This window comes from Oncorhynchus masou, chromosome 23 (genome assembly GCF_036934945.1).
Source record: "Oncorhynchus masou masou isolate Uvic2021 chromosome 23, UVic_Omas_1.1, whole genome shotgun sequence".
NCBI classification, from domain to species: domain Eukaryota; kingdom Metazoa; phylum Chordata; class Actinopteri; order Salmoniformes; family Salmonidae; genus Oncorhynchus; species Oncorhynchus masou.
The window spans coordinates 3,635,598-3,649,682 of NC_088234.1; the positions used below are offsets into that span (position 1 = coordinate 3,635,598).

At 47.3% G+C, this 14,085-nt stretch overlaps 1 protein-coding gene and 1 long non-coding RNA gene across 2 annotated transcripts; both read left to right on the forward strand.

Moving 5' to 3' along the window:
* Positions 1–1,119: 1,119 nt before the first annotated feature.
* Positions 1,120–1,423, forward strand: LOC135510182 (uncharacterized). Its single transcript, XR_010451083.1, has 3 exons — positions 1,120–1,178; positions 1,343–1,380; positions 1,412–1,423. It is a non-coding gene; the product is annotated as an uncharacterized LOC135510182 (long non-coding RNA).
* Positions 1,424–3,586: 2,163 nt separating this feature from the next.
* Positions 3,587–8,268, forward strand: LOC135510181 (antiviral innate immune response receptor RIG-I-like). The gene is made up of 6 exons (XM_064930975.1): positions 3,587–3,946; positions 4,206–4,352; positions 5,249–5,321; positions 5,397–5,482; positions 5,910–6,051; positions 7,704–8,268. Exons 1-6 carry the CDS (start codon positions 3,602–3,604, stop codon positions 7,718–7,720), a joined length of 810 nt encoding a protein of 269 aa, XP_064787047.1. The 5' UTR covers positions 3,587–3,601; the 3' UTR covers positions 7,721–8,268.
* Positions 8,269–14,085: the final 5,817 nt, after the last annotated feature.

A 14,085-nucleotide genomic window follows, 5' to 3' on the forward strand; every position in this document is an offset into this window, starting at 1 on the left:
TGTTTCTGGCATTCAGTTCTTTTCTTTTCAATCCAGTTATGTGTGTGTGATGTATGTCGGTGTCAGTGGAGGCTGGTGAGGGTAGGACAGCTCATTATATGCCAGAACGGAGCCATTGGAATGGCATCGAAACCATGGAAACCATGGAAACCATGTGTTTGATGTTTGATGCATTTGATGCCACCAACCCCTGTGGTCTGTGTGTCTCCCCATTCCAGCTGGATGATACCAGTTCCTGAAGCCAGGAGTCATTACCAGTCCAGCCAGCTGACTGGCTCAGGTATGTGTTCCTCTCCTCCAGCTGACCTCAGGTATGTGTTCCTCTCTCTTTCCAAGGTGTTCCTCTCTCTTTTCCAGCTGACTGGCCAATGTGTTCCTCTCCCAGCTGACTGGCTCTGTGTTGTCTCTCTTTTCCAGCTGACTGGCTTAGGCCTTTTCCAGCTGACTGGCTCAGGTAGCTTTTCCAGCTGATGGAGGTGTTCCTCTCTCTTTTCCAGTGACTGGACTCTCCAGCTGACTGAAGTTCCTCTCTCTTTTTCAGCTGACTGGCTCAGGGTTCTCTCTCTTTTCCAGCTGACTCAGGTATGTGTTCTCTCTCTTTTCCAGCTGGGAGGTGTTCCTCTCTCTTTTCCAGCTGACTGGCTCAGGTAGGTGTTCCTCTCTCTTTTCCAGCTGACTGGCCAGGTGTTCTCTCTCTTTTCCAGCTGACTGGCTCAGGTATGTGTTCCTCTCTCTTTTCCAGCTGACTGGCTCCAGCTGAGGTATGTGTTCAGCTGACTCTCTTTTCCAGCTGACTGGCTCAGGTAGGTGTTCCTCTCTCTTTTCCAGCTGACTGGCTCAGGTAGGTGTTCCTCTCTTTCCAGCTGACTGGCTCAGGTAGGTGTTCCTCTCTTTTTTGACTGGCTTGTTCCTCTCTCTTTTCCAGCTGACTGGCTCAAGGTGTTCCTCTCTTTTCCAGCTCGATTTGAAGGTGTTCCTCTCTCTTTTCCAGCTTTATTGTTTCCTTTTCCAGCTGACTGGCCAGGGCAGCTGACTGGCTCAGGTGTTCCTCTCTCTTTTCCAGCTGACTGGCTAGGTGTTCCTCTCTCTTTTCCAGCTGACTGAAAGGTGTGTTCTCTCTTTTCCAGCTGACTGGCTCAGGTAGGTGTTCCTCTCTCTTTTCCAGCTGACTGGCTCAGGTAGGTGTTCCTCTCTTTCCAGCTGACTGGCTTAGGTGTTCCTCTCTCTTTTTTTGACAATCAAGGTGTTCCTCTCTCTTTTCCAGCTGACTGGCTCAGGTAGGTGTTCTCTCTCTTTTCCAGCTGACTGGAGGTGTTCTCTCTTTTCCAGCTGACTGGCTCAGGTAGGTGTTCCTCTCTCTTTTCCAGCTGACTGGCTCAGGTGTTCTCTCTTTTCCAGCTGACTGGCTCAGGTAGGTGTTCCTCTCTCTTTTCCAGCTGACTATCTTTTCCAGCTGACTGGCTCAGGTAGGTGTTCCTCTCTCTTTTCCAGCTGACCTGTTCCTCTCTCTTTTCCAGCTGACTGGCTCAGGTATGTGTTCCTCTCTCTTTTCCAGCTGACTGGCTCAGGTATGTGTTCCTCTCTCTTTTCCAGCTGACTGGCTCAGGTGTTCCTCTCTCTTTTCCAGCTGACTGGCTCAGGTGTTCCTCTCTTTTTCCAGCTGATGGCTCAGGTAGGTGTTCCTCTCTCTTTTCCAGCTGACTGGCTAAGGTGTTCCTCTCTCTTTTCCAGCTGACTGGCTCAGGTGTTCTCTCTCTTTTCCAGCTGACTGGCTCAGGTGTTCCTCTCTCTTTTCCAGCTGACTGGCTCAAGGTGTTCCTCTCTCTTTTCCAGCTGACTGGCTCAGGTAGCTGACTGGTCAGGTGTTCCTCTCTCTTTTTCAGCTGACTGGCTCAGGTGTTCCTCTCTCTTTTCCAGCTGACTGGCTAGGTGTTCTCTCTCTTTTCCAGCTGACTGGCTCAGGTGTTCTCTCTCTTTTCTGACTGGCTCAGGTGTTCCTCTCTCTTTTCCAGCTGAAATTAACTGGCTCAAGGTGTTCCTCTCTCTTTTCCAGCTGACTGGCTCAGTTCCTCTCTCTTTTCCAGCTGACTGGCTCAGGTGTTCCTCTCTCTTTTCCAGCTAACTGGCTCAGGTGTTCCTCTCTCTTTTCAGCCAGTCTGAGTCAATCAGCTGACTGGCTCAGTTCCTCTCTCTTTTCCAGCTGACTGGCTCAAGGTGTTCCTCTCTCTTTTCCAGCTGACTGGCCAGGTGTTCCTCTCTTTTCCAGCTGACTGGCTCAAGGTGTTCTCTCTCTTTTCCAGCTGACTGGCCAGTTCCTCTCTCTTTTCCAGCTTGGCTCAGGTAGTTAACTGGCTCAAGGTGTTCCTCTCTCTTTTCCCAGTCAGCCAATCAGGTGTTCCTCTCTCTTTTCAATCAGGTAGGTGTTCCTCTCTCTTTTCCAGCTGACTGGCTCAGGTGTTCCTCTCTCTTTTCCAGCTGACTGGCCAGTTCTCTCTCTTTTCCAGCTGACTGGCTCAGGTGTTCCTCTCTCTTTTCCAGCTGACTGGCTCAGGTAGGTGCAGCTGACTGGTCAAGGTGTTCCTCTCTTTTCCAGCTGACTGGCTCAGGTGTCCAGCTGACTGGCCAGCCAGTCAGTCTGAAGGTGTTCCTCTCTCTTTTCCAGCAGCTCAGGTGTTCTCTCTCCAGCCAGTCAGCTGATGGCTCAATGTGTTCCTCTCTCTTTTCCAGCTGACTGGCTCAGTCAGCCAGTTCCTCTCTTTTCCAGCTGACTGGCTTAGGTATGTGTTCCTCTCTCTTTTCCAGCTGACTGGCTCAGTTCCTCTCTCTTTTCCAGCACTGGCTCAGGTAGGTGTTCCTCTCTCTTTTCCAGCTCTCAGGTAGGTGTTCTCTCTCTTTTCCAGCTGACTGGCCAGCCAGTCAATCAACCAGTCAGCCAGCCAGTCAGTCAACCAGCTAGCCAGCCAGTCAATCAACCAGTCAGCCAGCCAGTCAGTCAATTAACCAGTCAGCCAGTCAGTCAATCAACCAGTCAGTCAACCAACCAGTCAGTCAATCAACCAGTCATTCAGTTAATCAACCAGTCAGCCAATCAGTCAATCAACCAGCTAGCTAGCCAGTCAATCAGCCAGTCAGCCAGCCAGTCAGTCAACCAGCCAGCCAGTCAATCAACCAGTCAGCCAGCCAGTCAGTCAACCAGCTAGCCAGCCAGTCAATCAACCAGCCAGCCAGTCAGTCAGTTAATCAAACAGTCAGCCAGCCAGTCAGTCAGTTAATCAACCAGTCAGCCAGTCAGTCAGTTAATCAACCAGTCATCCAGCCAGTCAGCCAGTCAATCAACCAGTCAGCCAGCCAGTCAGTCAGCCAGCCAGCCAGCCAGTCAGTTAATCAACCAGTCAGTCAGTCAGCCAGTCAATCAGTCAGCCAGTCAGTCAATCAACCAGTCAGTCAATCAACCAGTCAGTCAGTCAGTCAATCAACCAGTCAGTCAGCTAGTCAGTCAGCTAGTCAGTCAGCCAGTCAGTCAGTCAGCCAGTCAGTCAGCCAGTCAGTCAGCCAGTCAGTCATGTTATAATGATGTGTTCCAGGGCAGTATCCTGGTGATATGATGTTATTGTGTGTGTGTGTGTGTGTGTGTGTGTGTGTGTGTGTGTGTGTGTGTGTGTGTGTGTGTGTGTGTGTGTGTGTGTGTGTGTGTGTGTGTGTGTGTGTGTGTGTGTGTGTGTGTGTGTGTGTGTGTGTGTGTGTGTGTGTGTGTGTGTGTGTGTGTGTGTGTGTGTGTGTGTGTGTGTGTGTGTCAGGTCGCGGCAGGGCCCAGGGCAGCAAGTGTATCTTGGTGTCTGATAAAAAGGACAGGATTGATAAAGAGAAACATAACATGGAGAAGGAGAAGATTGTAGAGAAGGCCATCAGGAACCTACAGGACACACCTACTGAGATGCTCCGCAAGGTGGGCACACACACACACACACACACACACACACACACACACACACACACACACACACACACACACACACACACACACACACACACACACACACACAGTTACACACAGTTACACACACACACACACACAGTTACACACACATACACACAGTTACACAGTCCCTGAGATACAAATGTTTCAAGGTGTGTCTGTCTGTCCGTCCCGGTGTGTGTGTGTGTGTGTGTGTGTGTGTGTGTGTGTGTGTCCGTCCCGGTGCCAGATGGAGGTGTTTCAGCGTGGGGACAAGGTGTGTCGTGACATGGTGAAGATGGTACCAGAGAGACCCCGGACTGAAGGCAGCTACCAGCTCCTCTGCTCCAAGTGTAAAAAACACAGCTGTTACACAGACGACATCAGAGTACTGCAGGTAGGTACACACACACACACACACACACACACACACACACACACACACACACACACACACACACACACACACACACACACAACATCAGAGTACTGCATGTAGGTACACACACACACACACACACACACACACACACACACACACACACACACACACACACACACACACACACACAGACAGGCAGACAGACAGACAGACAGATTTCTCAAATTGGGACGTGGATTGTGTATGTGTGTCATTCAGAGTGTGAATGGGCAAGACAAAATATTGAAGTGCTTTTGAACAGGATTTGGTAATAGGTGCCAGGTGCACCGGTTTGTGTCAAGAACTGCAACGCTGCTGTTACATGCTCAACATTTTTCGGTGTGTGTTAAGAATGGGTCACCACCCAACGGACATCCAGCTAACTGGACACAACTGTGGGAAGCGTTGGAGTCAACATGGGCACACTTTCCAAGCCCTGACGAATTGAGGCTGTTCTGAGGGCAATGGGGGAGGGTCCTAGAAAGTGTGGCTCAGTCGGTAGAGCATGGCGCTTGCAACGCCAAGCGTCGTGGGTTCCCCGATCTCCCCACTGGGGCCACCCATATGCAAAAGTAGTGGCCCCCCGACTTGTAAGTCGCTTTGGACAAAAGCGTCTGCTAAATGGGATATATTATTATTATATTACTATTCAATATTAGAAAGATGTTCCTAATGTTTTGTAAACTCACTGTATAGAGTTATGTTCTCTCTTGTCTCTTTCCTCTCCCCTGTCTACCCCTTTCTCTCTCCCTCTCCCCTCCCCTCTCTCCCCATTTCTCTCTCCCTCTCCCCTCCCCTCCCCTGTCTCCCCCTTTCTCTCTCCCTCTCCACTCCCCTCCCCTCTCTCTCCCTCTCCCCTGCCATCTCTCCAGGATTCTCACCACATCGTGTTGGACCCCACTCTGTTCTCTCGAGCTCGAACAGAACCTCACCCTAAACCCAAAGGTGTGTTTATATCAGAGGGGTTAGAAACACTAGTCTGTCTTTTCTAGATGAATAACGTAGTATCTCCTTCTACAGGTTTCATGGGGCTGGTGAAGACCAGGAAGCTGTTCTGTCACTGTGGACTGGACTGGGGCATAGTGGCCTCATACCTGACCATACAGGTAAACACTAGACTGGACTGGGGCATAGTGGCCTCATACCTGACCATACAGGTAAACACTAGACTGGACTGGGGCATAGTGGCCTCATACCTGACCATACAGGTAAACACTAGACTGGACTGGGGCATAGTGGCCTCATACCTGACCATACAGGTAAACACTAGACTGGACTGGGGCATAGTGGCCTCATACCTGACCATACAGGTAAACACTAGACTGGACTGGGGCATAGTGGCCTCATACCTGACCATACAGGTAAACACTAGACTGGACTGGGGCATATTGGCCTCATACCTGACCATAAAGGTAAACACTAGACTGGACTGGGGCATAGTGGCCTCATACCTGACCATACAGGTAAACTCTAGACTGGACTCACTAGATTTGCCGTTGTAGTGTGTTAATCTTTACATGTTTTGTCTCCCAGAATCTGCCTGTGTTAAAGATAGAGAGCTTTGTGGTGAAGAACTGTGTTACCGAGCAACAGAGGTACTACAGAAAATGGAGAGATGTGACCTTTTCCATGAAGACCTTTGAACTTACAGACATAGCTGATAGCTGGAATCCATGTGAGTCTCTCTCCTCTCTCTCTCTCTCTCTATCTTCTCTCTGTCATTTCTCTCTCAATCTCCCCCTTTCTCTCCCCCTCTCTGTCGCTCTCTTTGTGTGTGTGTGTGTCTGTGTGTGTGTGTGTGTGTGTGTGTGTGTGTGTGTGTGTGTGTGTGTGTGTGTGTGTATTGTCGTATCTTTACTATGGATTAAATTATATGACATGTTATCAATTCTCTGCAATTAATATTACCTGATTAAACTAATGATGTAAATGTAATGTAAGGAAGTTGGGGCACCACGGAAGAATGTTTATAGAGCTGTTGTCTTCCAAATAAACTCTTAAAGACCTGGTAAAACGTTTATATTAATAGCAGTCCAGCAGTGATCTCCCTTGTCCTTTGAAGAATATTTCTGGGTGATACATTGTAGTGTGTCGTCGTGTGGTAGAATGGTTATGTTGTAGTACCCTATCGTCGTGTGGTAGAATAGATACGTTGTAGTACCCTGTCGTCGTGTGGTAGAATGGATATGTTGTAGTACCCTGTCGTCGTGTGGTAGAATGGATATGTTGTAGTACCCTGTCGTCGTGTGTTAGAATAGATATGTTGTAGTACCCTGTCGTCGTGTGGTAGAATGGATATGTGGTAGTACCGTGTCGTCGTGTGGTAGAATAGATACGTTGTAGTACCCTGTCGTCGTGTGGTAGAATAGATACGTTGTACTACCCTGTCGTCGTGTGGTAGAATAGATACGTTGTAGTACCCTGTCGTCGTGTGGTAGAATAGATACGTTGTAGTACCCTGTCTTTCTGAAGAGATTGTCCATCCTGTCCTAGCCCACGTTTACTGCTGCTGCTGCTGCTAACTCAACGGCTAGGATGTATCACTTCTTTAGTGGATAAGAGTTCAAAGTTCATACCAAGTTGCCAAACTATTGGCTCATGCTATATTCTGGCTGGTGTAATCAAATTCATCCTTTCAGCGTGGCGATCGTCACCTCCACGTTGAAATTCGCCCTTCTAAACGTATGGACATCCGTCCTCACGTCATCGGGAACACAAGGTTAATTTCGTTAGGTTGCAGTCATTCAACCATTCGCAACCAGAGCTCACGCTGAGGTTGGTTTAGTTTGCCGTGAATTGGGTCATGGGGGCTCTTATAGAAATGTAGAAAAGGGGTTGGTTCATCCTTTCCAACCAATGCCTGTGCATGTGGGCATGGTCACTGATTGAGCATATTTTACATATGAAAAAAATCCTCTCATTTTAAAAACTAAAATTACATTTAATCTTTTCACAAATAGTTTCATATTTAAACATTTAAATTGCACAACAATTCCATGTGAAACTGATAACTAGAATGTGTAGACTTTCCAAGATACAGTTTATGTCGTCCAGTCATCAGTATTAATGTCTCAGACAACAACTGATCTGACATCATATTCTTTAAGTACCAACGGACACTTCCAACTGCTTGGATTACTGAAATATTGTTCCGTTCCCAACCTTTTGATGTTACCATACTCTCTCTATGTTAACAAAGGGCTTTTCCAAGAGTCCTGTGGAGTAGAGAGAGAGACAAGGGGGGAAATGTATTTATGGGGGTTATCAACCTCACCAACAGGACAACATCATGACAGTGTGTTGTAATGTTGCTTTGTTTCTTTCTAGTGCTTGAAGACCAGTAAGCAGCTGTCAATCTGGAAAGGAGGAGCCATGAAGAGAGAGAGAAGAGATTGGTCATTACCAAGCCCTGCAATGCCAGGAGCCTCAGGACCAGAACATCCAATCAGATCAAAACAAATTACAACACAGTCAAAACAAAACGACATTGCTTATTGGGAAACACAAACACAAAGCAAAATGCAGTGCTATCTGGCCCTAAATCAACAGAACACCGTTGCTAACTATTTGACCAGGGTTACTGATCAAGACCTTAGAAAAACCTTAACAAAGTACAGGCTCAGTGAGCACCGCCTTGCTATTGAGAAGGGTAGACACAGGAAAACCTTGACAAAGTACAGGCTTAGTGAGCACAGCCTTGCCATTGAGAAGGGTAGACACAGGAAAACCTTAACAAAGTACAGGCTTAGTGAGCACAGCCTTGCTATTGAGACGGGTAGACACAGGAAAACCTTAACAAAACCTTAACAAAGTACAGGCTCAGTGAGCACAGCCTTGCTATTGAGACGGGTAGACACAGGAAAACCTTAACAAAGTACAGGCTCAGTGAGCACAGCCTTGCTATTGAGACGGGTAGACACAGGAAAACCTTAACAAAGTACAGGCTCAGTGAGCACAGCCTTGCTATTGAGACGGGTAGACACAGGAAAACCTGTCTCCCTGTAGAGGAAAGCTCTGATAAAAACATCCTGTTGGGGGAAGATGCTGTGGGTTGTCAGCACACATGTTATTGTTATTATTCAATGTTATGTGGACCCTTGATTATTGTTGTTACTGTTTGTCCCCTGGACAATATTGATTATTATTATTATTATTATTAATTATGTCAGTGTATTAAATGAATCACCTAATTTCCAAAGTATAGCGTTTGGCAACATGTACATTGTTACGTCATGCCAATAAAGCAAATTGATTGAGAGACAGAGAGAGATGTACACAGAGAGATAGTGTTTAACATCATTTTTTAAATGATATATATTTTTAGTGACGACATCATCTCTGTAACCCACATTTACATATTGACTCAGAGGTGTGAATGATTATGTTAATTAGATATCTGTATTTCATTTGCAATACTTTTGGAACAATTTCTAAAAAACATGTTTTCACATTATCATTATGGGGTATTGTAATGTCATTATGGGGTATTGTGATGTCATTATGGGGTATTGTGATGTCATTATGGGGTATTGTGATGTCATTATGGGGTAATTTACCTTCATCTGAGTCACAACAATAGACAAACACAGTGTGCTTAAACTAATAACACACAAACTATTGTATTTTTCTGGTCTATATTGAATACATCATTTAAACATTCACAGTGTAGGTTGGATAAAGTATGTGAACCCCTGGGCTAATTACTTCTGCAAAAGCTAATTGGCGTCAGGAGTCAGCTAATCTGGAGTCCAATCAATGAGACGAGACCGGAGATGTTGGTTAGAGCTGCACTGCCCTGTCGTGTCTCTGACTTATCATTAAATGCGAAGACTGTTATTTTTATCAAATCAATTCTCTGTAATTATTATTACGTGATTAAACGAATCATCTAAATTGAATTAACTAGGAAGTCGGGGCACCAAGGAAAACGTTGGTTTACAGAGGCATCATTTTGCTAATATTACTCTTCAGATATTTTAATATCTGATCAATTAGTCTTCTATTAATGAGTTCTTATTATTACCTTCTGAACGTCGTAAATTCTTGGTTATCTGCACGAACCCAGCCTCTATTATGAATCATCCATACACCAATTGGCTCAATTTATTTATGTACTAACTAATTAAACAATTACAGAATACCATACATAATAACATTATACAGTAAATACCGTCTCTAGTGGACTAAACAAAAAAAACAGTTTGGTTATAACACGATAGATTCGGAGAGAAAAGAAGGGTGTTTTTGTAGGAAGACTAAGGAACACGGGTCTCTATCGGACCTGGGAAGCTCTTCTCACATAAATACATACACCACTAACGATCGCTCATTTGGAAAAAGCAATGCACAACAAATTTTGTTCTTAAAATGATATTGTAAATTGGAATGGTAGAGTTATGTCCTTCAAAGAGTACAACCAATAGATCACAGTATTACCCCAAAACTGGAGGAGGCAGGTGGCAGGGGGAGGAGGCAGGGAACTGGTCTGTCTGCCCAATATAAAGGATCAATACTGGAGGAGGTAGGGAACTGGTCTGTCTGCCCAATATAAAGGATCAATACTGGAGGAGGCAGGTGGCAGTGGGGGGAGGTAGGGAACTGGTCTGTCAGCCCAATATAAAGGATCAAATCTGGAGGAGGTAAGGAACTGGTCTGTCTGCTCAATATAAAGGATCAATACTGGAGGAGGCAGGTGGCAGTGGGGGGAGGTAGGGAACTGGTCTGTCAGCCCAATATAAAGGATCAATACTGGAGGAGGTAGGGAACTGGTCTGTCTGCCCAATAGAAAGGATCAATACTGGAGGAGGTAGAGAACTGGTCTGTCTGCCCAATATAAAGGATCAATACTGGAGGAGGAGGGTGGCAGCGGGAGGAGGGAGGGAACTGGTCTGTCTGCCTAATATAAAGGATCAATACTGGAGGAGGCAGGTGGGACTGGTCTGGCCCAATATAAAGGGAGGAGGTAGGGAACTGGTCTGTCTGCCCAATATAAAGGATCAATACTGGAGGAGGAGGTAGAGAACTGGTCTGTCTGCCCAATATAAAGGATCAATACTGGAGGAGGTAGAGAACTGGTCTGTCTGCCTAATATAAAGGATCAATACTGGAGGAGGCAGGTGGGAGGAGGGAGGAGGTAGGGAACTGGTCTGTCTGCCTAATATAAAGGATCAATACTGGAGGAGGCAGGTGGGAGGAGGTAGGGAACTGGTCTGTCTGCCCAATATAAAGGATCAATACTGGAGGAGGCAGGTGGGAGGAGGGAGGAGGTAGGGAACTGGTCTGTCTGCCTAATATAAAGGATCAATACTGGAGGAGGCAGGTGGGAGGAGGTAGGGAACTGGTCTGTCTGCCCAATATAAAGGATCAATACTGGAGGAGGTAGAGAACTGGTCTGTCTGCCCAATATAAAGGATCAATACTGGAGGAGGTAGTGAACTGGTCTGTCTGCCCAATATAAGGGATCAATACTGGAGGAGGTAGGGAACTGGTCTGTCTGCCCAATACAAAGGATCAATACTGGAGGAGGCAGGGAACTGGTCTGTCTGCCCAATATAAAGGATCAATACTGGAGGAGGCAGGGAACTGGTCTGTCTGCCCAATATAAAGGATCAATACTAGAGGAGGTAGTGAACTGGTCTGTCTGCCCAATATAAAGGATCAATACTGGAGGAGGTAGAGAACTGGTCTGTCTGCCCAATATAAAGGATCAATAGTGGAGGAGGCAGGTGGGAGGAGGTAGGGAACTGGTCTGTCTGCCCTATATAAAGGATCAATACTGGAGGAGGTAGGGAACTGGTCTGTCTGCCCAATATAAAGGATCAATACTGGAGGAGGCAGGTGGGAGGAGGTAGGGAACTGGTCTGTCTGCCCTATATAAAGGATCAATACTGGAGGAGGTAGGGAACTGGTCTGTCTGCCCAATATAAAGGATCAATACTGGAGGAGGCAGGAGGCAGGTGGGAGGAGGTGGGGAACTGGTCTGTCTGCCCAATATAAAGGATCAATACTGGAGGAGGTAGGGAACTGGTCTGTCTGCCCAATATAAAGGATCAATAGTGGAGGAGGTAGGGAACTGGTCTGTCTGCCCAATATAAAGGATCAATACTGGAGGAGGCAGGTGGCAGCAGGAGGAGGTGGGGAACTGGTCTGTCTGCTCAATATAAAGGATCAATACTGGAGGAGGCAGGTGGCAGCGGGAGGAGGTAGGGAACTGGTCTGTCTGCCTAATATAAAGGATCAATACTGCAGGAGGCAGGTGTTAGTGGGAGGAGGTAGGGAACTGGTCTGTCTGCCCAATATAAAGGATCAATACTGGAGGAGGAGGGTGGGAGGAGGTAGGGAACTGGTCTGTATTCCCAATATAAAGGATCAATACTGGAGGAGGGAGGGAACTGGTCTGTCTGCCCAATATAAAGGATCAATACTGGAGGAGGGAGGGAACTGGTCTGTCTGCCCAATATAAAGGATCAATACTGCAGGAGGCAGGGAACTGGTCTGTCTGCCCAATATAAAGGATCAATACTGGAGGAGGAGGGAACTGGTCTGTCTGCCCAATATAAAGGATCAATACTGGAGGAGGCAGGGAACTGGTCTGTCTGCCTAATATAAAGGATCAATACTGGAGGAGGCAGGGAACTGGTCTGTCTGCCTAATATAAAGGATCAATACTGGAGGAGGTAGGGAACTGGTCTGTCAGCCCAATATAAAGGATCAGTACTGGAGGAGGCAGGTGGGAGGAGGCAGGGAACTGGTCTGTCTGCCTAATATAAAGGATCAATACTGGAGGAGGCAGGAGGCAGGTGGGAGGAGGTAGGGAACTGGTCTGTCTGCCCAATATAAAGGATCAATACTGGAGGAGGCAGGAGGCAGTGGGGGGAGGTAGGGAACTGGTCTGTCAGCCCAATATAAAGGATCACAACTGGAGGAGGAGGGTGTTAATGGGAGGAGGTAGGGAACTGGTCTGTCTGCCCAATATAAAGGATCAATACTGGAGGAGGCAGGAGGCAGTGGGGGGAGGTAGGGAACTGGTCTGTCAGCCCAATATAAAGGATCACAACTGGAGGAGGAGGGTGGCAGGAGGAGGAGGTAGGGAACTGGTCTGTCTACCCAATATAAAGGATCAAATCGGGTGGAGGAATAAAAATAGCATAAATAGGAAAGTACACCAGTTTCATTTGAGGACCAGGATGTTGACAACTGTGCCATACAGATTGCAGAATAGTTGGGAAGAGATTTTTGATGTACAAGATTCCATGGTACAGGTTGTATGAGTTGATACATTAAAACAATGCAAGATTCAAGACTTTGTGATTTTCATCAAAAATTATTCTACAGATATATAGATAGATTATGTACATAATTCTTGCCACCAAAAAAATGTTTAATATTTGGGGCATAAAACCATCGAAGCTCTGCAGATGTTGTTGTGAGGAGACAGAATCAATAGACCGTTTATTTGGGTATTGTCCTCAGGTAGCCTGTTTCTGGTCTCAGGTTCAGGAAGGGCTGGAAATGCAGAACATTGATCTAAAATTGACCCTATAAATAGTACTGTTAGGAGATCTGGAGAGGTAATTACTAATATACTAATACTCTTAGTAAAAGTATTTATCTTCAACTCGCAATCTGTGGATTCTATTCGATTAGATAGATTGAAATTAAAGGTTAAACATCACAGCATAGTTGAAAGATATATGTTGCATTAAATCCGAAGAGGGTGGCCAACAGAGACAGGTGGGAGGGGCTGAGGGGAGCTGAGGGTTGGGATGTGGAACAAGAGACAAGTGGGAGGGGCTGAGGGGAGCTGAGGGTTGGGATGTGGAACTAGAGACAAGTGGGAGGGGCTGAGGGGAGCTGAGGGTTGGGATGTGGAACTAGAGACAAGTGGGAGGGGCTGAGGGAAGCTGAGGGTTGGGCTGTGGAACTAGAGACAAGTGGGAGGGGCTGAGGGTTGGGATGTGGAACTAGAGACAGGTGGGAGGGAACTGAGGAGAGCTGAGGGTTGGGATGTGGAACTGGAGACAGGTGGGAGGGGAGCTGAGGGGATGTGGAACGAGAGACAAGTGGGAGGGGGAGCTGAGGGTTGGGCTGTGGAACTAGAGACAAGTGGGAGGGGCTGAGGGTTGGGATGTGGAACTAGAGACAGGTGGGAGGGGTTGAGGGGAGCTGAGGGTTGGGATGTGGAACTAGAGACAAGTGGGAGGGTTGGGCTGTGGGGACAAGTGGGAGGGGCTGAGGGTTGGGATGTGGAACTAGAGACAGGTGGGAGGGGCTGAGGGGAGCTGAGGGTCGGGATGTGGAACTAGAGATAAGTGGGAGGGGCTGAGGGGAGCTGAGGGTCGGGATGTGGAACTAGAGACAAGTGGGAGGGGCTGAGGGGAGCTGAGGGTTGGGATGTGGAACTAGAGACAAGTGGGAGGGGCTGAGGGGAGCTGAGGGTCGGGATGTGGAACTAGAGACAAGTGGGATGAGGGGAGCTGAGGGTTGGGATGTGGGGACTGAGGGGAGCTGAGGGTTGGGATGTGGAACTAGAGACAGGTGGGAGGGTTGGGATGGAACTAGAGAGGTGGGAAGCTGAGGGTTGGGATGTGGAACTAGAGACAAGTGGGAGGGGCTGAGGGGAGCTGAGGGTTGGGATGTGGAACTAGAGACAAGTGGGAGGGGCTGAGGGGAGCTGAGGGTTGGGATGTGGAACTAGAGACAAGTGGGA

Coding starts and splice junctions, on each gene's coding strand:
- LOC135510181 (XM_064930975.1), top strand. CDS start 3,602: ATGATGTTATTGTGTGTGTGTGTGTGTGTGTGTGTGTGTGTGTGTGTG. Junction 4,353..5,248: donor ACGACATCAGAGTACTGCAG/GTAGGTACACAC, acceptor CCATCTCTCCAG/GATTCTCACCACATCGTGTT. Junction 5,483..5,909: donor CCTCATACCTGACCATACAG/GTAAACACTAGA, acceptor TTTGTCTCCCAG/AATCTGCCTGTGTTAAAGAT.